The 24,344-nt window shown below is 36.9% G+C and overlaps 1 protein-coding gene across 2 annotated transcripts in view; it reads left to right on the top strand.

Moving 5' to 3' along the window:
• Nucleotides 1-24,344, top strand: part of LOC129570744 (transcription factor hamlet-like) — a 78,746-nt gene that overhangs the window by 37,693 nt on the left and 16,709 nt on the right. For both annotated transcript variants that reach the window (XM_055450448.1, XM_055450447.1), the window contains exons 4-5: nucleotides 14,291-14,422; nucleotides 14,507-14,618. In XM_055450448.1, coding sequence (XP_055306423.1) covers nucleotides 14,291-14,422; nucleotides 14,507-14,618 — 244 coding nt within the window. The remainder of the gene's footprint in view (nucleotides 1-14,290; nucleotides 14,423-14,506; nucleotides 14,619-24,344) is intronic.

Here is a 24,344-nt window from a genome sequence, read left to right as displayed (position 1 = left end):
TTCGAACGAAAACGTTGGTAAATTTGCTTCGCTTAACTCTCCCATTCGCCAGCGCTCGCATCATAAATATCCTCACTTTCACAAACATTCGCAACTGATTAGATTATGTACGGATGAATTTAGAGAGAAATTGCTTACATCATTTTCGAAGGTTTATTTGAATGCTATTTTCCATGCAAATTCATTTATATCGATTTCCATAATCCGACAGCTACTAACTCACCATATATTCAACACCGAATTAAGCCTAAATTTTTTTTTTAAATTCTCTGCCGATCTGGCTTGTTATTGTGTAAATAACAATTAACACATAAAACGGGATGCATTGCACGACGAAAATAGTAGCAATTGCAGTATTAACGGTTATCTTTACAGCAAATACCAAAAATTAGGTGAGACTGAAAATACTTTGTGTCAATAGACGTGCGCGGGGCTTCATGTGTGCCTGTGAATGTAGTGTTAGTTTGATCGTCTGTCGCAAAACATGTCAAAATATGTTACACATTTTCGTTAATCGGCCCATATGGCGTCTGTTATGAATTGCAGGACATTTAATTTGCTCGTGCTCGTGCTGTGAGTGTGAAATTGACCATTGATTAATTTACATCGATTATCTTGTCATCACCGAAGCACAAATTGTGCAGAAATTTAATGAAAATTATCCGAAGGGTTGTGAATGAGGTGTGTGCTCAACCGTACGGATGACTGGACAACGTCTCGCCGCATTTCAATCATTTAAATTATCGCAATATTTCAATGATTCGCCCACTGCACATTTGATATGATTTATATTCACAAATAAATCATACATTTCTTTTCTGGGCCAATAGTTTGAAAATGTTTTTTTTCTCCTTCTTGAAATGATTACAAAAACAACACTGCTGCTAAGGATTCCAACGAAATTGGATAATTGCACAATGGAACGATAAGAGCGTAAAATTTTTCAAGTACATAGAAATGAAATGGTCCTATTTCAAGTACACGATCGATAGCCTTTTTGCGCATTCAAGCATCTTTATCAATGGAACATAATTTATTTATTGCAAATCCTCTTTAAAAATAAAACGTTTCAATCATTCGATTCCTTCGACGAGTACATTTCTCTCTTTCTCTACATCAAATACACACACACACTCTCCTCCATACAACAAACAACGGTAGCAACAATCGACAAAAAATTATCCATTACAAATTTTCGGTACTCATCAAATCGTTCACGTGGAAAAACGACTTTTTAACTTCACTTTCGTATTTGAATTTTCAATTCAACGAGGATGACGACGACAACGGCATCGCCATTTAAACATTACATCCCAATGATATTATGCATTCATGAGGTTTGAATTGAGAATAAAGTGAACGAACAAAAAAAAACATATTTGTGAATTGAATGCAAATGCTTTGCTTGTGCCGAACATTAAACACAAAATAGTATCATAAAAGGAGCACAAAAGTTCACAAGCGATCGAGAGAGAGAGAGAGAGAGAGAGAGAGAGAGAGAGAGAGATTGAAAAAACAGTAAGCAAAAAACGAAACGTCGACCGAACACATTATTCTATTATTTGTGACTGGATGTGCTGCCGCTTGTACAAAGTACCCTTCGCCGTGTATTCCCAACCATAATTATATTCATTTAAGTCACATATAAACGGGTGAGTGTTAGAGTCATGATTGTTGTCAAAAAAGGGGTTGCCATTGAAATGAATACATTTCAAAATAGCTCGAAACTTTTTCAACTTTTTTCGAAAAATCTTCAGTTTTCTAATGAAAAAGTAGTGCAGACATTCCAAGTTTTCAACCTTTTCTAAGAAAAAATCCCCAACGAATAGATATGATTGCGTTGTACAATATGCTGGCGCTAAAAATAGAGTGGCATACCTGTTCGCTGGATTGGCGTTTGCATTAAATAATAATTTAATCTGAATTCATTTATTGCAGCATCGTTTCATCATTGAAATGATGTGAAGCCATTGGAACACGGATTTTATAACGTTAGACATTGTGTGCGACACACGCTGAATAACAACATTGTTAGCAACAATCGATATATGGAGGCGACGGGAGTAAACACCAAATTGAAAGAGAGACGCAACAACAAAATGTGGCAATAAAATTACCTTTAAACATCTTTTTATTTGATTTTAGCCTTTTGTGCAGTGCCAACATAACGATCCATCATCCTTTTAAGGCGCTTCACACACATGCCACGAGCAAGCTCGAAAATTTGCCAACGCACACAATAAATAAACACACCTAGGTTAATAATAAATTTTCTAATTGATTAAAAGTGGATCAAACGTTAGTTATTCTTCGCTTTCGCTTTCGCTTTCGCTTTCCTACCGGTTTCGGTACACTCACGGAATCCTTTAAAAGTTTTCATACGTATGCAGACAAAAGACGCACACTGGCAATAACAATGCAACAAAAAACCAAACAAATGCTCGGTGCAAATGATTTTATAAACCAAACATATTGTACAATTTCATAGCGTGTTGATTTTTTTGAATCAAACATTTGATTAATCGCACAGCGCACGTCACATAAATCCATTTCGTTGATCAAATAACAAGTTTTTGCTTCCTTCGATTTCATTTTGGCCAATTTTAAAGCGGAGATCATTTATCATCGCTTGGAAAAAGATGTTTGCTTGTTACGTCAAATAAATGTGAAAATGCCTCCGTTCAATTGCATCTTAAGGTAGGATATAAACACGGCAGCAACAACACAAGCGAAGAAACCGTCTCAATTGAATTTTCGCTTCCTTTTTGATGATCCGGCTTATTGTGTGATGATCGAATCATCGATGGCGCAGATGATTATAACTTCATTTTTCATCGATTCTCTAATTCTTGTGCAATTCTCAACAGATTTCTTTTTCGCTTCACCACGACTGACAATGATGATGGAACATTTGCCGTGGCAGAAGAGAGAAGAGAGAAGAGAGGAAATAGAAACCAAATCACACTTTTTTCCGTTTAAATCCCTGCATTTTCCATGGTGGTTGTACGCTCAGTTCGTTTTTCATTGTGATGCTGTTGTCACTGCTGTCATTGCGTACGCGCATCGGAACCCTTTGTGTTGTCAATCAAATGGCACATACTTAATTCTGTTTGGTTTCCACCTGGCCAAAGAAATAAATAACCATCTTTTGCACAACGAACGAGAAGAGGAAGCATCTAATTTCTCGTTTACCCCTCGTGCATTCGTCTTTCAGCTGTTTGTGTGCATGTGTGTGTGTGTCTGTTACATCATGATTCTGGTGTCATAATTGAAAAATATTCGATTTTTTACACTCAAAAGATAATTTCTCTTACCTGCAACCGATCATTTGTTTAGTGCTTCAAGAGAATTGTTTGTTGATGTTTTCGATTACATTGGTGAGATCTCACTTCACCGTCCTTCCAACCAAAGAGTCACACACGCTCAATTGCGTACTGTAACGGTTTGCTAAAAGCAACCAAAAGAGATACATGAACATTTTTGAATTAAGTTGTCAAACCATTCGATAGAAGACGAACTGGATTCACACAAAAATTATTTGAACTCATTTTTTCGGTTGTTGTCGGACGCTTTATTGTTGTCTGATCTAGGGCGACTACTTTTTTTTCTTTTGCTTCGTCAAAATTTTGGTGATTTTCTATTCTATACATGGATATCAGTAGTCGCTCATTTGTATTGTGTGGCTGAGCATTTTACGCTGGTGTTACGGTTGTTCGGCCGAAAGTATTCAGATACGGCTACTGTATACTGTCACCAAACATATCAAAATACAACATTTCATGTTACGTCTTTCAATTTGTGCAGCTTAAATACGGTCGTTCAGCAAACACTGACATTTGGCCATGTGCAGCTCAGGCGATTTATTCACACATGCGCATTTAGTGTGTGTGCGTGTATGCAATGAGGGTAATTTGGCATTTATCTCATTTTCGAATTTCTCGCTTTTTTCCCATTTTATGAAAGTAGAGAGACATTGAATGCCTTTTTCGATGCAGGACGTTTTTTGTTCGTTGGTTTTAAGCTTCATTTAAGGCGCACACACAAAAAATTAAATTTTTTACCCGAAAAAATCGGTTTTTTATTGAGAGGGATAGCCATTCCACGATATCGCACTAATTTTTGATGAGATTGTTAATGCTCATTGCGCTCAAATGCAACCAATCGCTTTGCAATGTTAACCATTTCTCCATACTGAAATGAACATACTAATTCCATTCGGTTCTTTGACACTTTCAGCGCTCGAACGTTATTAATGAATGGTTTCATTGAGGGTTAATTTCCACAAAAGAGAGAAAAAAAACGCCTCGTGAAAGAGGTGCCGTTTTTGCTGTGAATTTTTGATTGAAACCGAAATATGCATTAGACAATGAGGAGACTTCAAACGGTTGAATTACCGTTTCAATTCTTCTCATTCACATCTTTCTTTCCTTTTTAAAACTTAATCTGAACAGTTGGCGAAATTAAAATGTAAGAAATTTCCCATTGAATAATCGTTAACCGTTACATCAATACGAATCACTTTGTTTGAGACTTTCTTGAAATGCATTCCAAGAAATCCAAAATAAAAAAGACAATGAGACACATCAAAAATTCATTCCAGATGCATAACTGTCTTGATACAGTTTTTATTGTGAATAACTTAAATCGGAAATGACCAAGCGATATCAAATTTCATTGGTTCGTATTTGAATTGCGTCTTAACAACTTTTGTGTGTCCATCGGTTTGTAACGGAAACGGCCGACCAACCACACAATCAAAACACAAAAGAAGCGAAAAGGTGCAGACTGGACAATCCGTTACCTCCTCATTCGCTTGATTTTCATTATATCGTTTTCGTAATAAGAACAAGTCGTAACAATAGTGGACAATTTCAAAGGAACGAAAGACATTTGAATATTCGGAGCACTCAGATAATTATTTTTCTAAGAATTCGGAGCACAAATGAGATGTGAATGCTTCCATGCCATGAATATTAATTGAAATTGATATTTTTCCGATATTCTCTGTTTGTGACAAATTCAAATGACTTTCGGAGCCATCATTTGACTGTTATTGAAGCAACTGACATGATTGTCAGCTCCGATGCGGTGACCAAAGATATGCATGCTTCTGCGGCCACACAGATTCGATGGGAAAGTACCGCAGTCGATGGGAAAGTACCCACTTGAGACTAAACTTACAATGAACTTTTCCGTGTTTCCAAAAAATGAACAACAAATAAACAATCAAGCGAAAATGAATGCAAGAGAGAATTGACATTTGATTGACATCAAGAGGCGATTTGCATATTTGTGCCACTTCAGGCATACGGCTTCATTACCATTTGGGGTGAGAACGCCGGAGATGAGATATGCCGTATAATTTTCGATATTGGCTAACACACAATTGATCGACTGACACAATATCAAAATCAAATTTGCTCTCCAAGTATTGACAACTTAACATCGAGTAAAATGTAACGAGGCGTGCATCGGTGGCAAAAAGTGACTCAATTTAATCGAGAGACAAGTGGAAAAAATCGACTTTGGCCACGATCATCGAATTTGAAGCTGGTTTATGGAAATTCATCCCGACATTTTTCCTAGAATCACACCTCGCCACTTCCGACCTACACGAATGGCCAAATCAACCCAAAGTGACAATACTTCTGTGTCACGCTCAACCAAACTAAGAACTTAAGCGCAAAATGTGTTTTGCTTTCATGCGCAAATTGAATTGCACTGAAAACCCATAATAAAATGTGCACGCACAATATCCGGCCATTGTGATGTTGTTTGAGCATGATTTAATCGTAGCACGGCAATTTTCTGACGAAAAAAACAAAAACCGACTTATCGATGAATGCCCGAACAAGAGAGTAAAGCATTTGAATTGAACGAAGGCACATCGTTTCTATTGAAATGTCCATTTTCGGAATGGGCTCCAAAAAAGGAGAGTGTGATCTATATTCATCGTTCACACTTCGTTCATTCAGGAGAAAATTGCTTCGGACCGTACTACATTGTATAACACAGAAAAAAAAGAAAAGAAAGGAAAATGCCATCGATTGACATTGAAGAAGAAACGACAAAAAATAAAAATGAAATCATGATCTTAATCCCTTACGACGAACATGCAAAAAATAAAAGAACACAACGACGACCAAATCTCTTGGAAATTTGTTTGTATCTCTTCTTTGGACACACAATGACAGCGCTTCGGCACTGTCACAAAGACATTGTTGCGGTGCAGTGGCTGCCCGAAATAGACACAAAACGTGATAATATGCAGAAAATAGACAAAAAAACGTTCGATCTATCCAGAAGGATATGGGAGGTGAGGACACATAGTCGATTTGAATAAAACAATAAGATCAACAGCAATAAGATATTCATTCACTTAAAGAAACAATTCAGCACTTGTATTGTGTTTGCAACGTTCGTATTATGTCTTCGTCTCTTTCATTCTGACACACCCAAAATTCGTTCATTCTCAAGATTTGGCCATTGTTTTGATCTATTTTTTGCATCGCATTTTCGAGTACAATGATAACAAATCGTATTTTCACACTTTGGTTTCTCCGGACACAAATGCTCAGAAATGGTTTTTAACACATATTTTTTTTATCGATCGTCAGCATTTCAACTGAAAAATGCATAAATAAAATAGGCATAGAATTCCGTTTAACACGTTCATAGAGGAAAAAATGTCCTTTTTTTTATTAGAAAAAACTGCATATTGGATCACTGATTTACCGTCGACCCGATAAGTATTATGCAGCAAAATATGCGATGGGTAGATCAGATCAGAGCGACACAATAACATTCAACCGTTTTATGCTTCGTCATCGTTGTCAACGTGCGTAATATAATATTTTTATTTTTTTCTCTCTTTCTCTATTGTTGTTTACGCATCGTTGCGTTTGTCGGTCAAATTCCAAAAATTCTGCGTATCGAATACCTGTTGTTTCTCCTCCTTCTTCTTCGTTGGCTTGGTGAAGGTGGAATCATCCTGGTTTATTTCACTTTTTTCCTGCATTTTTTTCCATATTCTCATCGTTTCACGTGTACGTGATGTAACAAAAGAGACAATTTTTTGATTCCTCTGTGACATTGTGATCCGGATCCGTTTCTGTGCTGTTTCAAATAGCCGATAAACCAGAATAAAAACAAATTGTGTCTCTGTTTTCCTTCAAGTTTTATGTTTTTTCTGTGTCAAATACTACATAGTGTTCTGAAATAAGATACTTGCAGTTTCGTATTATCATCATTGTGGAAAAAACGGGAGATAAAACTTCCACAAATATAATCCCTGGATTTGACTGTTTGTGTACATGTTTGTGCTACTCTATTGAGGAAAGAAAAACAAATTAACGACTAAAAAAGAAGACGAAAAGAAATAAACGAATGATTTTGCACGACTTTAGACATGATGCTCGACAATTACATGTTAAGCACACTAACTTCTGAAACGGCTGCTCGTGTAATGCTTCTTTGTTTCGTAAGCAACGACTTATTTCTAAACAACTCAACGAAAACTTATACTTTTTGTTGAAATATATGGCAAATGAGTTTTCTTTCTGGTGGAAATTGATTTTCGCTTTGTTATTCTCCATTTCTATTCCTGCCGCTACTTCCGATGTTTAATTTGGAAAAAAATCCGAAATTGAAATGGCTTTGTGTCACTGCATTCATTTTTTTCTCTGTCTCTGTGCAAAAGCAAAATGTTAAGAAAAAACAATTTCGATAAAGATTGCGCTCGGCAAGTTCGCTCATCATTGATTGATGTGCTCTGGCAGCAAAAAGTCTCCACCATTTTTTCAATGCGCAATGATTTCACAATTCATTCCATTTGCGTCGGAAGAGGAGTATCCTTTTCAAATAGATCCACTTTTGGGTGTAATTGAGTGATATTGCGCCGTACGATGATAGGCTACTTATTCCATTGAAACTGTCATACAAACAACGATTCATCATGGGCCCAAAAAATCGTACTAAACCACTGGAAGAGCAAAACATTTTGATTTGATTCATTAAATCCTGATGTGCCTTGCTTTGATATTGTGTTGTAACTTCTCCGTGCGGACGACAATCATCCCCAAACGACGAGCAGAAAAAATAGCCGTGCGCTCTGCTATGCACACAATTCATACTGAAATTGAGTGCGAGAAGTGAAAATCGTTTAAATTGAATATCCGATACCCAACCGACTATAAACACAAAAGTGTACATAATACGATATGGCAAACAGGGATCCGTATCCCGAACACGCATTCATAAAATGAGAGGGAACATTTATCGTTTATTCATCGGTGATGCGTACCTAATGCAGAGCATATTGCACACAAATAGATGGGAACCCGAGCATGAATAGAGAGCGACGCACAGCGAGGCGAAAATTCAGTTGTAAAAACCGAGCCCACGAAAAGTACGGCAATGTCAGATTATTACAACATCATTCAATGTGCATTAGCACTAGAATGAAGGCAAAAAAAGAGACATGATTGTGCGAGGAGAGAGCGTAGCCATCGAACAGACACAAGTACATGGAAATTGCCTTAAGTCGTTTCACGCTGCTTTTATAGTGTTTTTGTGTGTAATCTAATCATTCGTTTATGGCAAACATCATGGGATTGAAGAGGAGTTGAATGTGAAAAAAAATGAAACGGCCACGCATTTTGCGTTCGAAATGTTGCTCAATGATTGGAGGAAAAAATGCAAAATATTTTCACACTTGAAACCTCAAGTATTTTTTCTGTGGTGAATAGTTCACAAAAAGATCAGCATTACGGTTTTCTATCAATCCATTCTCAACTGGAGTATGAGAGTCATTGACACCTACGTCAGTATGTTGTTTTGTGGGAGACGTTTCTCACAAAAATGTTCCGCTCATCGTTTCAAATCATTTCATGACTTCAGACCTAATTGATTTAGTTATTAGCGTGAATGCGATGCCATTGTTTGGAATCGTTCCATCATCAAAAACCTAATGCACCACGCTGCTCTGTCGATTGATTCAACAGCAATGTTTTCCATACACACAACACACATAATGTAGAGGTCAAGTGCTTATCGCTGTTCCATAAATATATCTCCCGTCTAATTGAATATTCTCATAATTACGGGCCGCATAAGAACGATACCCGAACAGAATGGAATGGAACGAATGATGGATAAAGCTGAAAATGCATTGTCAGTGTGACGACGACGGCAGCAAGAGTGCGATGTCAAGTGCAACAATGTTCCGTTATAATTTATTGTTTCAAATTATGAAGATGATAAAATGTTTTTAGGTTTTGGGTGAGCCGAAACGAACAAACTGTTTTCGGGCGCTTGAAGTTGCCGATGAGTTCATTGAAGTGAAAAGGATCATAAACCACAGCGCCTGTGTCTAATGACGTAACAGCATATGCTGTACGATCACAATATAGACAGTTGACTGCATTCAATCGATTACCAAATTAGAATGCGATGAGCCATGCTCAAACACACAAATGCTTTACTTACTGTAACAACAACAAAGCCTTCAGATTTTTTGTCTTTTTTAATGGGCTTAGTTTAGAAAATGCCTTGCTTTGACTTTAAACACATCATTTATGTGATAAAACATTTTCTTCAACAATTATCGTTTTCATAACGTATTTAATGATGAGAATAATTTCGACTTTTAAATTGAATCACATTCTTGAAATGCTTCCATTGATAATACAGTGACTATCAATTCGAAGAAGCCGTTATCAAATGTTCCAATGAAGAAAAAAAACATGATGTATACACACGAAGTAATATGAAATTTATTCACGTACACCCTCATGTGAAATAGTTCACATATTCCCCCTCGATTCGTTCAGTAGCTGCAACCCTCCTCAATCGCCACTTACAAGCGACTGCTATTAATTTTATAATAATTTCATATTTGTGTTGTGCGTGCGATACATCCAAACGATGATAACGTGTGCTTGACGATACGACTAAACAATGACCTTCTGACTACCCCCTTTTTTCATCTCAAATCTCCGATTATTCTTCATTCCATCAAGAAAATGACAAATCAATTTCGAATATTACGTTATTAATAGAATCAAGAAAAGTTTTTCCCACAATTTTCCATTCGATTTATCTTCATTGAATCCGAAAAAGAGAGAGAGAGTGTTTGGTTCTTCGTTTAATAGGTTCAAGGTAATAATTTGTTCGCAACTTCTGCGAATATGCGTCGACCATTTAACTGACAAAAGATTATATTGAGCTACAACAATTGCTTGGGTGTTATTATATTGCAGAAAATTACATAGTAGCCATAACAAGAAGAACTGTTTTGCCGTCATCTATTCCTCGTCCAAACAGAAAACAACACACAGAAGACGAAAAAAAATACGGGCAAAGCATTGTAATCTAATTGAGCACGAAGAAAATCGCTTCCATTTCTTTTCTTTATGGTTTTTGGAATGCAAGCCCCAAAAAAGTATACTTATGAACAGATGTCTTCATCAAAAATAGTTCGTTCTGTTTTTTCGGCTCACTCTTTTCGGGCTGTATATGTGTTGTAATGCACATAAACAACTACTCCGGATATATGATTACATGTGTAATACGGTCGTAATAATTCATTTTAACTATTCGCTGTTTCAAAAACAGTAACCATACAGTACACTCAATTTGCCAAATTATTGTAAAACATTTTATTAACAGATAAAATCTCGCAACTCTCTCGGCTATTCTATTGAATGTTCCGTTTTTGGTGGAAACGAGATGAAAAAATGTTTGTATACTGAATTGTTCCAGTTGATGTGACATTTTCTCAGCGCAATGAGATTTTTATTTCGCGTCATAGAGTCATAAAACCGATTTTTCAATTTAACGCTGAATTAGCATCATTTCGAAGGACAACGATCTCTTGCTGCAACCAAAGTCTAATTATTTGAACTCGCATCATCATTTCATGTATTCATGTCAAATTTGAAATGAAAATAAAATTTGAAAAAATAAAAAAAATGAAATGAACTGCTTGGAAAATGATTCACAGAATGGATGAGAAATGCACAGCCCAAAGAATGGACACGCTTAATATTTTTGTCGTAAAATAAATCCAAGCGAAGATAGTTTCAACAGATCTGTTCCCAGACAATATTCGTTTCTGTCGACACACTGCGTATGTCTACAGGAGACGACGGTTACTTTCTAAAAAGTCGTAAAATCGAAGTTAATGCGATTGTTTCAGGCAATAATTAAAACGCTTGGACAAGCTAAATGACTGTGTTCAATACAATCGAAGAGAAGAAAAAGAATGATATTTTGAATGCATCGGTCTTTGACTCACAATATTTTTTTTTTTAAAGAAAATGAAGTCATAACGGAGCACCAAAAGAATAACTCAGAAGATGTGAACCATCGAATGTCTGCGTGATTTTATTGCCGTTGACATTATGGATCGATGGAAAACTTCTTCTGAAAATGGAGAACGGAAGGCACACACATTAATCAAATGAAGTAAATTCAATTTCAACCGAACTGATTTTTTTGTGTGCGACGTTATTTTTTTTATTGGTCGGCTGTCGATCACATAATTAAACATTTAATACTCTTTCAAATGACCGGCAATTATTTGTCAAACCTCAACTAACTCTGGTCACATCGCAATGCATTTCTTCCGAAGGACTACTCATTATATTTTATCGGAGTTTTGTGTATACACACGAAAGTAAAATTAAAACATCGGTGCGTGACAGAAGCGATGCGCGTTCAAGTGTCACGCTTTCCGTTGATCTTTTCTTTATCGTTTTTTCTCCTTATTTTTGTCCGTCATTTTCGCAAATTTAAATGCAATTTTTCATACTTTTATGAAGTGTTGCGTTTAAATGCCAAATTTATGGCGTTACAATGAGTTCTTTGCACCACTTTAACGATCGCCGTCCATTGTTTTGGCCTCTCTTCATTTCGCGCGGATGTATTTTTAAATTAAGTGTTACGCTTTTATCTTTTGCCAATCGCGGGGCGAGTACGCAGTTTTTGTATCTCAATGGCATGGTTATTTTTGTCTCTCTTTTTTTACATGTAACCAGCAAATTCCTGTCCACATTACGTGCACAGCGTTGCATTTTGTGCATCATAAAAATGTCAAATATAATAAACAATCAAGAGTAAATATCAACACCAATCGACACCGATTGCGTCGACAAAACCCACTCAATTAATTCCTAAGCATATAATCAGATTCATTGCAAAGAAGAAACCGACAGCGACACAGCCGAAAGGGAAAAACGAGCCAAAATGTGATAGCATAAACGTGCCCATTTGATTCACTCGCACATCCACACAGTGGCATCACATAATTATTGTAATCAGCCAACCGTATCTTGTTATTCCGAAATTTATTGGGCACTTCATTCGGTGTTCGAAGCACGCCGTTCCAACGAAAATGCAAACGAAAACGAACCAGACAAAAACTGAAGATCACTTCATTTTTCTCTTATCGCTTGCATTTCACTGTGCACCGTGTAGCAAAACGCTCTCCTGCACAAACATAAAGAATATTTCAAGAGTAGCGAAGGGAAAAAAAATCTGTGCACAGCAAAAGTCACAACAAATACCAACAAAAAAATATAAGTTTCCAAGTGAAGTCGTTTGTACAAACACGCACTTTGTTGGAAAGAAGAAAAAAAAACGTAACAAATTCGTTCGAGAGAGAAAAAACCGCGAGATTTTCAAATATTTTAATCGTTTTTATGACTACTCTGTTAGTCACTGTACAATCGGCATCGACTCGAGAGCACACTGCAACGAGATCGCTTCGTTGAACTGCGATGACTATACTATCAAAGCAAATGTTTCAGGCCACAAATTATTTCGTACCTTTTCATTAAAACATTTGCCCTTTTTGATATGACGTACATAATCGCATGCAAATTATGCAACGAAATGGACGCAATAAAATCACGAGTTTTGTAAAAGTAGCGAGCGATTTTTTTAAAAATAATAATTAAAAGTATTTCGTCTGATTGAAAGACAACCTTTTGGACGATTGAAGCCTTCAATTTGAAGGAAGGAAGAATTCGAATGAAACTGTCCACAGCAATCGATATTCGAGTTTGTTGTGAGCCACTAAATAATAACACTTTCAAAGTCCATTCCCCAAGTGTTTGTCTAAAATAATAAATAACCGGCTAAGTAAACAGAATTACAAGCCTTTTAACAAGGATATTGAAACATATTACACGCTCTTAACATTCATTCTATCTGTTACCAGTTTCTTCGTAGCAAATACTCTATTTATGTGTCTTGGGGTCAAATACAGCTACTCACAGATCTAATGAAAAAAAGTGGTCGGAAATGTATGCTCGCACAGTCTCAGTCGCCGAATGGGCAAAAAGACAAGACAATTCACATAAAGTATTTACACGTATAGAAGCGATAAATTATTTTCGTGTCGAAACAGCGCGAGCGTCGAGCAGGAGAGTGAGAGAGAAAGACCGAAAATGAAATGAAATGTCCGTGGAGTCAAATGCTTGTGAACATTCATTTAATTTTTCGAATTGTTAATGATAAACGCATGCACAATAATACTCAACGTTTATTTGTCTTCATGCCATGCGTATTTTGCCCGTCCTGTGTGTTGTTCGCTTTTCATCGTGCCAATCGTTTGCCTACCTACAGCGCGCCGTATACTATTTCGAAATTTATGGTCATTTAATTTGAATGTTTTCGTTTTTCTTTTGCCTCATTCTTGAAGTAAGAAGACATGAAATGACCAACAAACGACCCTAATCGAATTCCGTTTGGCTGTTTATCTAGTCTTTCTTACCCTGTTGTTGTGTACATACTTCTGTATTGTCTGTCGCAATTGTCAGTGGACTGCCACTGTTTGGCGTGAATGAATTATTGTCGCCACGAATAGCCATTCTACGCTTTGCTTCAATACCGCCGATCGTCGCATATGGAAAAAGAGGCGAAAATACATTGAAAATGAGGAACTTTAAATCGTCAACGTATTACATAATCAAAGAGGACACCAATGACGATACTGCAGACATTCTCACATCAAACACTATGCTATTTATTTTCTTCCTTCTTTTCATCTTCACTTCTGATGAATTGAAAACATTTGAAGAAATTATGAGTGTAGAACACTTCAGACCATAGACATAACTTATGCCAACCGTCTCCATCGAAAAGTTTTTTTCAACCGTAGCTTTGACACAAACCACTCTGAAACAAAACTGTTATAATTCGTTGCTCCATTCGCTTTAGTTCAACCTCAAGTTTTAGTTCGAAATATGATTTTTTTTAAATATTTTGAATTTTTGTTCGTTTTCAGATAATCTCAGCTCCAGGCATTAGTGGATGGTTGGAACCAGTCCCACAATTGATCCAATGGCTCAAGGAAATGAAAACCGTTTTTGTTGATCATGAAGCAAATGTTAAGTGTTGCTTCGTTCACACTGGATGTGTAAGTATAAATCGAATATTCATTCAACAAAGAACTTTTGAAGTTTACAATTAAATATTTTATTCTGTTCAATTTTCCAATTAGATATGGTACGAAGTTTTACGTGACATTCCAGCCGGCGATGAATTATTGCTCACATCGAAAGTTCCTTTAAATCTTAGAGATATGTTTTATGACAACAGTGATAAAGAAACAGGTTGGTTTGTTTTTAAAGAAATGTAAAATTGTAGTTGAATCTTTTGATTCGGAACAAAAATAAAAAATAAACTGTTCACTACTGTTGAACAAAATTGAATGAATGACAAAAGGCCACTATGGAAAATGAAATCCAAATATACGTAATACAATCCTCTATTATAAATCAATAGCTCGTGCGCGCATCAGACACACGAAACCCGATGTCACTGTGGGTTCAATCGAACGGATGGTTCAATCGAACGCAACCACAACAATGAGGAAACGAATCGACTGAACGATCAGAAATGACACCACAATTGCTCGAAATATGTTCGAAAATGAAATAACCGATTTCGATGGTTTGGCACGCGTTCAATGAAGCATCCCATGGAGGCGATTGGACAGAAAAAAAAGAAAAATAGTAGATAAATTGCCCCTATACCAACAGAAGCTTTGACCCATTCGTATTGTGTTAGCTATAAACGAGTGTGTGTGTGTGTGTGTGTGTGTGTGTGTGTGTGTGTGTGTGTATGAGCACGAGTTAATCAGTTCATGCATTATGTCACGCTCTCACCCATCCGCACACCTAAACTCTCTGTGCACAAATTGAATTGACAAATCCATTACTTTACGGCATCGATTCGATTTAATAATATCTCAATTTAACATCATCCCATATTATCGTAATCGTGTGTGCGTGCTATTGCTCTTTTGCGCCCAGCGATATATCGATTCGATTTGGATTTGGCATTCTGTCGATAAATGAACGTACACTCACCGGGAAAAAAAAATTTATTGTCATCAGTTCTGCTGCTGATCAATATCTCATTCTTCTTTGTCTGTCATTCTTCTGGCTTCTGAATCTCGCACACATGTCGTACCGTTTTCATTATGTGTCATATCTCTCTCTTCTGTTCTAAGCGTCTGTGTTTCATGCTGTCTGGTGTTTATTCGCGTGAAAATGATACAACCGAGCAGTCGGTTTAAATAAACAACTGCTAATAATCTCTCACTCTCTCTCTCTCTCTCTCTCTCTCTCTCTCTCGCTCGTTCGCATACAATTCGTTGGAACAATGCTTAAATACACAGTTTTAGCTAACTGACGCATATCCCTCACGCACTACACATTCAATACAAATTGATATTGATCGGAACTGATCTGATTGTAAATGTGTTCAACACAAAATAAACCATATTTTGGCAAACACGACGAACGGAAAAGTCAAATAGATTTTATTTTTGGGATTCTGTAAATGGGTGGAAAAGTGTACAGTGTTCAAACGCTTTTTGCAAGGCATTTTCATGTTCCGCATTTCGATGACGGCGTAAATGTCATTTCGGTAATCATGTCTGCATACACAACGCTGTTTGCACAACGGATGATGATTTAGTTAATTCGCATTTAAGAGCGCTGCATTCGGCTCGGTCTTCTTTGTGCCCGCGTTTTTACTTGGAGACAAGTCAAACGACACACACACACGGAGAGAAAAAAAAGAACCGAATCATCAAATTTATTGTGTTGTGCGGTCAAAGCACGAAATTGGTTTCTATTATGTATGGGCCTGAAATGGCAGACAAAATGTGAATTGCCTGGTTTCTTCGTTTGGTAACGCGCCAGTGAAATATGCTTATTTATTTGCATTGTTCTGGTGTTGTTTGCTTTTGCGCCTTTTGCCTGAACCTCTTTTCAGCTTCTTCTCTCTATACCATAGATTGTGATTTAGCCTCGTAATGGACCATGTTACACATACGCTCTGCATGCGAGTATTCTTTTTCAACAATAAAATTGAAAATTCATACTCTTGCACACACAAAATATGCATGACGTTTTTTTTCTCGTTGAGCAAGGAACGGCGATCGCGGAGGAAAGTAACAAAAAGAGAATCAAAACAACCGACGACAACGCACATGTAAATACATATATAAAAATGAAAAACAACGATGACTGTTACTCTTTCGCTGCAGTTTGCCGTTTTATCGTTAGAGCCGATGTGTCGCTCATGTGTGTGTGTGTGTGGCTCTGTGTGTTTTTCTGTTGCTGATTCGGAGGTTTGCTCCGTTTCTGGTTTACATTTTTTTTTTCGAGAAATTCCCTCGCAACCGAATGCATTACATCTGCATCCATCTTTTCAATTTCAATAATAAAAGCAAAAATGTTTTGCAACAGATATCATTTGAATGAAATCGTAAAATGTGTTCACAGTCTACATATTGTGTCCCAAATCCCACATACCAATCCGACATATATTTTATGCGATAACCATATATCACTCTTGAACTATCGTCGTCGTCGTCGTTGTTGTCGTAGTCCAACTCTATGAATGCATTTCGGTTGGCATGAATATACGGATCTAGTATTAGTTTGTGGCAATTGTGCGCGGTCGCCTTATTCGACCGCCGTGCGCATGTGTTTTCTTCGTTTTGTCATTTTCTGGACACTTTTTTCTTCATTCTGCGCGCTCTCTTCACTCTCCTCCTTCGATTTCAATGGTTTAAGAAGAGAAGAAAAAAAACACACGATATTGTTGTTACGTGTTTGCTTCGTGTCTTGTATCATTTTCATATATATGTGTAACTGCTCAATGCAAGCGATACATGGCACTTGAATATTTGCCATTCGTTTGTTCGTTTCACACTATTTGCGTGTGCGCGCACCGTTTTTTCTCTGCCTTTTTGTTACATTTCATTTTCATCATTGAATCAGCAAATTCTCGACTCTTTTTTTTCTTCTCTCTCGACTACAATTCTCTGTGATCAGATCACGCTATTTCCACTTCATCGTGAGTCTCAATCCAAAATCTTTGGTATACACGCGAAATCATACGCGATGTGTGTTTTTTTTTCTCGTTCGAATTCATTTGTTGCTCTTGTGGTGCCATATTCCGACATCACTTCTTGTCCCAATCTAATGTGTGTTATCATATTTCTGCGGCATATTGTGTGCTTTCGATTTCAACGTACATGAACAAGCTTGGCTCGGCCACAAGATTTGATTTTCTGTTGTCGCTCTGTACCGCACGCGCAAACACCGACGATCGAACGGGCAGAGTGAAGGCTCAACTCTGTATCAATATTGATTTATGGTGATTTTTTTGATGGTAACTACATTTTTCTTTCGTACCTCATTTGCACTATCTAATTATTATATAAAAAAGGCAACATCGATATTTTTCCGCCATCAAACGGCACACACACACAAAATCGAGTAGGTTTCTTGTGACAAGGCTATGCACATATATCAATTCTTTAAATGACACCGATCGAAGAGGAAAAGCTGACTAAAAACCATATACTGCTAATGCACAAATCACCAAATAACAGTAACAACACCCAGCCAAAAAAAAACTTTATCAAGTAACGTGTCGTTGGCTCACTAACGAACTTTCTCAAAATCTACAGAATATGGCAAATCAACATATAATTAATACTCGCAAAGCACGATCTCAATTATATTCCATCCACATGCCATAAATCTCGTGCATTTTTGGGATTGATAAATCGCCCAATCGGCTCTGACGCCCGGAAATGTGATTCACCGTCCTGCGAACGGAATCATAAATAAAATCGAAATTACCCGTTTATTTAATGAACAGTGGCGTTGGTTGGGAACTGCACCGTGAAAATAACCCTTAAAACTCCCAAAAACGCATCTGCGTGTATGATGCCAACCAAATTCGATGGTAGCAAATATAATAATCGATAAATTGATAAAAATTATCGAATCAAACATGTATGTAACCAATTATTTCGAACGTAATTTTAAGCCATCATGCTTCATTATGTCCTTCGATAATGTGGCGGAGCGTCTGCATGTGTATCGATGACATGCATTAATTTTCACCGCCTTTGCACATCGACACCATTAAACTCTCCAACATGAGCATTGCATTTGCACGAAATGATTGTGTGAACGAGTTGCAACGAACGAACGAAATGATTTGTAAGCGTGTGCCGAATCCCATTACTTATCGTCTATCACACACACACCGATAAATAATAAATTGAATTGGCCACACTTTTGTTTGCATAATAATAAAAGTGCGATGCAACAGCGAGAGTGAAAGATGCCTGAGACGAGGATTAGATTGATCAGTTGACATTCATATTACACGGTGGTCCGTGTTTTCCAAACTAAACAGCTTGCTACTGCTGGCACAATGGAATATGAACGGGGCAAAAAAATTTTAAATGATCTTGTCATAAATTCCACCCTTTTTTCCGTAATGACATTACATCAATCCTTTTCAATAGAAATTCAAATTCGGATCTATCACAAAATTGTACATTCCATTTCGAATACTCATTGTGAATTGTAAATGCTGGACCTACACACGATTCGTTTTCACAAATGCATTGATCGCAGTCAATCTGGTTTTTCGTCTATTAGCTCAACACGGTGTGTACGTGATAGGGGTGATGATGTCATTTGAAATTGTTTAATTCACACATTGAAATGCCATCCTTTCAATGAATGGCACACAATAGAGCATCCATTCAATGAGGTATTTCGTTAAAATCGGTGCAGAAAATGCTGCAACCATCACACGCCGCTATTACATTCCACATGCAACAACAAAACAACTGTGTAATATGGGCAGCATACAGATGCATACAGACAACAAACTACGGGAGGAGAGAGTCAATTTCATAATGTTGCGCAGACTACAATAATATGCGAGCGCATTTGTGATGGGGTGAACTCTGGCGTCTGTGTGTAGTATGACGACAGAGAAAAATCAGCCGTGTACAGTGTACACGCATGCGGTGATAAATTGAGGCAACGTATGAAAGCGAAACGATTGTCATGACGCGTTGAGATAAAAGATGAATTGAAGTCAATGGCTTTTGAAGGGATGGGCTGCGTGAAAAGGCAGTGAATTTATCGCCGTTGAATGAGGTTTAATAGAGATATCATGTTTTTACAAATTTGAAACGTGTTTTTTTTCTGCACACGATTACAACGCTCCGTAATGGGCTATATTAATGTATAATTGCTGAATGTTTTGGGGTTTTTAAGTCACTTGATGCAATAAATTTAGAGTTTGTAGAGGCGCATCATCGCCTTCAAACGCCTAATTCAATGCCATCCGTGATATATTCGTTACAGGCGTTGATAAATTTAGTTGATTCGTTATAATCTACATTTCAAACACATTTATTTCATTTTGTCTCGCTTTCTATTCTGCACGAAACTAAATGCCCGCCAGGCTTGTATCCTGTTTTTTTTGTTGTTGTTATTTCCGTGCTGTACGCTGAAGCGAACGTTACAAAAATTTAAATAAATAAACAGGTGCATAAAAAAACGTATGCTTTCGAAGTGCTATTTTACTGACAAATATGGAAATATCCTCAGTGAATCGGATCCGAAAAAGGACCAAACTGTAGACACGCTGAAAGCAATGTTAAATAAACCAAAGACAAATGCTCTGGCAAAACCAAACCAAACCGAACAAAACTAGCTCACCACAAAAACCCAAATTGCTTTTTTCGTTCCGTATTCACTTTTTAAATACGTTTATCGTGCTCAACCGCAAATTATTTCATTAAAATTTTCATTGTTGGTTATTGAATGAGATCAAAATTCCATATGCATTTTTAATAATTTCCAACGGAACTGAACGCATTGCCAGCCGTGCAACAACAACAGAAAAATGACTGTTACACTTTATTTATCGCCATGATTATCAGAACCGTTGAAGTCAAATGCAAATCATTCAAAGAGGTGAATAAAACGAATTGGGAAAAGAATATGTGTGGACTGTAAACAGCACACGTTTGCTTGTGCTGTTGAGATAGAGAGCGGCCGACAAATATTGAAATCGGGGAAAAACGGAGCCGTTTTAATCGTTGGCATTGGTTCTAGTGCACGAGAGTTTATGTGCAATGCACAGGTTAAACGAATGTATGAATAAAAAAATCATTCAGAAAGCCGGATATCGCGTCCGTTTTTTTTTCTGAGGGTTGATTTTCAATGTTTTTTACGGTGGTTTTTTTTTATTGTTTGGCTGATCAACGAGCAAATTTCAAGAGGGAGAAATCCAAAATTCAAAAAGTAAATGATTTGCTTCCGGCTCAGCATTCGTGACACACAAAAATCAACGAGCCAAATGCCTAAAAATCGATTGTAACGGTTGCACAGTTCCACTTTACGTGGTTCATATATGATTCAAATAACGATTTTGATTCGTTAACATACGTTTATTTTTCTCTTTTCTTTATTAAAATTTAATTATGCGTTACGTAATGCAAAGTCACAAGCCAAAGCACGAGCCAAACAACCACATTGTCAACAAGGAACGGGATAGAAAAAAAATCTATTCAAATATTAACCAGTTTTGGTTTCATTTCAAGATTTTTATCGCAAAAAATAAATCTAATCGAAAAATATGCCGTGCATCACTTCAAATTCACGCCGATAAAGATCGCACAGCTTTGGATTGCCTTTTTCGGTGCATTTTATTGGTTTGCAATACAAAAAAAAAACACACGACAAAAGAGCATTATTGGATTACTCTGTTCAAATTCAAACCAACCGCAGAAATAACTACAATCAAAAGATTAAAAAATGTTGAATGCCACTATAAACAAGATTTTCACAATCACACAGTGGTTTAATTCATAGGAAAGGAGCGTGTTTTCATTACGCTCACTTTGATCCATTGTCATTGGCAAAACATGTTTAATTTCATAGAAACTGTTGCAAGGGATCGTATCGACCTAATCGTGAGCCATTTAAATCTTTCGCCAAATTAGATTTCAATGCATTTTAATTGGATTTAAATTGAATCCTTCAAATGGGTACTGTAAAGGGTAATGAGCTACAGTCAAGCTGCAATTCTTTGATAGAAAAAATTAATAAAGTTCAAGAATATTATTTCGATGGATGAATAAAGAGGAGTCTATTAATAAATCAACAAATTATTATTAAATTGAATTTCATTCTTGAATTTTGCGTGGGAAAAGCTCTAAATATTCATTTCTCTAATTGTCTTCTCCAGAAGCCTCCGTAGATATTCATCCAAAAAATCCATAAGTCACCACAAAATGCGCGTTCTTTTGTTTCACATCCAATTTCCCACGCTGTGCGTTGCATTCGTTTCGACTTTCGTCGGCATAGTCTAAAGTCTCTCTCTTTCTCTCTCACACACACAATAAGCGTCTTCACTTCACTTAACTCGAATGCAGTGACATATGGTCGTTTTGTAAAGCCATCTTTGAGGCTACGCATACCTTTAATCGGGCTAGTGTATCGTGCGACGTGTTCTACTATTAAAAGTACATATTTTTGTTTTGTTCCTCCACATTTTGCCTTGCTCTTTGCGGCATTCGAAACAAATAGTTCACATGGAAAGAAGTAAGCATCGACTATAAGAATTCCCAATTTCTCATAGTGTTCACATCGCCTTCTCTGTAATTTGTCGAAATGTGTGCCATTCGCCTTTATATTTTTTAAGGAACAACATATGGTAAAACCGTTAGCGTTCGTTCCGGATTTCTAAATATTCTAAATACCTGTGTTCATTATTATGCATTTCTCTTTGAGTTGTCGTAAGATCCCCTTTGCGTTGTGCACATTTGTCGTTTGGACATAGCGCACCATTGCAAGGGTGGACGACATTCATCGTTCTGTGTTTGTTTCTTTCGCCTTTACTTTCTTTGTTACGCTTGTTTGTTTATATTCGTCAGCAATAATATTTCGCAAGAGAACATCTGAAATGCTAAAGACGGCATTTGACTTTGTTGAGAATAAAAGCGTGGGATTTTTTTCAACCCCCGAAAAGAGACCTAGTGGCTTAATTCAGAAAAAAATAGGTATAAAAGGAAACACACACTTCAGTGGGTTATAGTTCAATTTCGATTGCATGAACTTGGACAATTTTCAAACTTGATTTCAATCAGACTCGTGTCTAAACCTCATTTTTTCGAAACGGAGACAAAACAAAACGTGTTTTTTTTTATATTATTGAAACCATCAATTCAATTGATGTGAAATTAAATCATTGAAGTGGTATGTTTTCACCTGCGATTGAGTTGCTCTATTTGATCGAATGCCAAATGGTAATCGCCCGCCGTTGCCGTCGTCGCTTTGAATCACATATCATTTCTCAGCATGAAAATATGAAATTCAATAACAACAACAACAACAACAACAACAACAAAACGCACAATTGAGTATTCAAAAGAGGGAAACGAAATACTTGCAACAGTTGCTCGAAATCAATGAAGGCTGCACAGTCAATGCATTGAATGTGGATATGTTTGTGAATTGGCTTTTACCCTTAATTAACACTGTGTTTAAAGGCTATTCGTTGCCTCAAGTCTGTCTCTCTCACTTGCTCCCTTCATACAGTTGTTACGATTCTCTTCCTGAATCAGCATACAGTGTAATGTGCGTGGTCAGTTGAATCACAAACACAATCACATGTCGGTTAATTCATTTGAATCGCTTTTCATGAGCTCATGAGCTGCACGTATTTTTTCGAAAGAACTGGTGAAATTGAAAAACATGTTGGCGTTACGTAATCGGATGCATACGTTTCGAAAAAGGACTTTTTGAAGTTTCAATGAAATCGGTGGTGCTCTATGATCTGAGCGTATGATAGACGGGACAAAGAGACACACAGTATAACGACGAAACAAAAAAAAACAATAAAAAATAACAATAATTAATAATCGCATGCGATAGCAACAGAGGAGGGGGTGACCACAGCACGGAATTCACTTACACCAATGCAATTGTACACACGTGAATTTCACCTTCAGTCAAGTAGGTGGATGCGACGGTAGTCCGCTTCTAGAGACTACCGTGTGTGTGTGTATCGATGTAGATCACACCGAACGATGAAACGTGTACACGGTTCACCTTTAATGTGAATTTACGTGGTGCGCTATCCGCTATCCCCTGTCAATTTGCATGTTAATTTGTTAGAATGCAACAGAACTATCGTTCGAACACCACATTTTTTTCCGCATCGAGAAATGCTATCGTTTGATTGTTTCTTCGGTTAGCTTCAGTGTGACTTTATTACTCGTCCACTTCCGAGAGGATGTTCAATCGTAAAGTGGCTGAAGACGAATACGGATGTTTTTTTTACAAGTGCGATATGAGTCTCTGTGTAAATCATCATTTGTTGAATCATCGTCATACAATTCGAAGTCTTTAAACAGTGAAAAAGAAGCTATTCCGCTTTGTTTAGTGTTTTATTTCATTTATTTCGTATAGTTAAGGGCAAAGTATGTAATATTTTTTTGTTTAATTGTATTTTTATGACAATTTTTTGATTAAAAAAAAACGTAATAATTTATGAACAAAATTTCGATGCAACAACAACAAAACGATCGATCATATTGAAAGTACATATGCATAAAACGTTGCAACGAATACGCGTAAATGTAAACTGCCCGAAAAGAAAAAATCATATGATTTATGAAGCTATTCCTTCGCCTTAATGATTAATTTCATTTAACCTTGCGGCCAATTTACAATCGAAGCATGCGACTCGAGCCAAAAAAAGCAGGCGATTCGATGAAATTTCAACAAAATATCCGAAGATTTGTGTGTGAATTTCATATGTACTATACGTAGGGTTCAGTTTTTTCTTCTCTCGTTGGCAACAGCAAGAAAAACGGGTTGAATTAAATCAAATGTAATGAAGACGGTTGCAAGATTGCTTTGAAAACATATACACACATATAAATACATAAATTAAATTACCATCGTCGAGCTGCCGAATTTTGTTTTATT

The sequence above is a fragment of the Sitodiplosis mosellana genome, unplaced genomic scaffold (genome assembly GCF_009176505.1).
Source record: "Sitodiplosis mosellana isolate CC-2019 unplaced genomic scaffold, AAFC_SMos_1.0 Smas_scaffold_76, whole genome shotgun sequence".
Lineage (NCBI taxonomy): Eukaryota > Metazoa > Arthropoda > Insecta > Diptera > Cecidomyiidae > Sitodiplosis > Sitodiplosis mosellana.
This window is presented reverse-complemented; position numbering and strand designations above follow the sequence as displayed.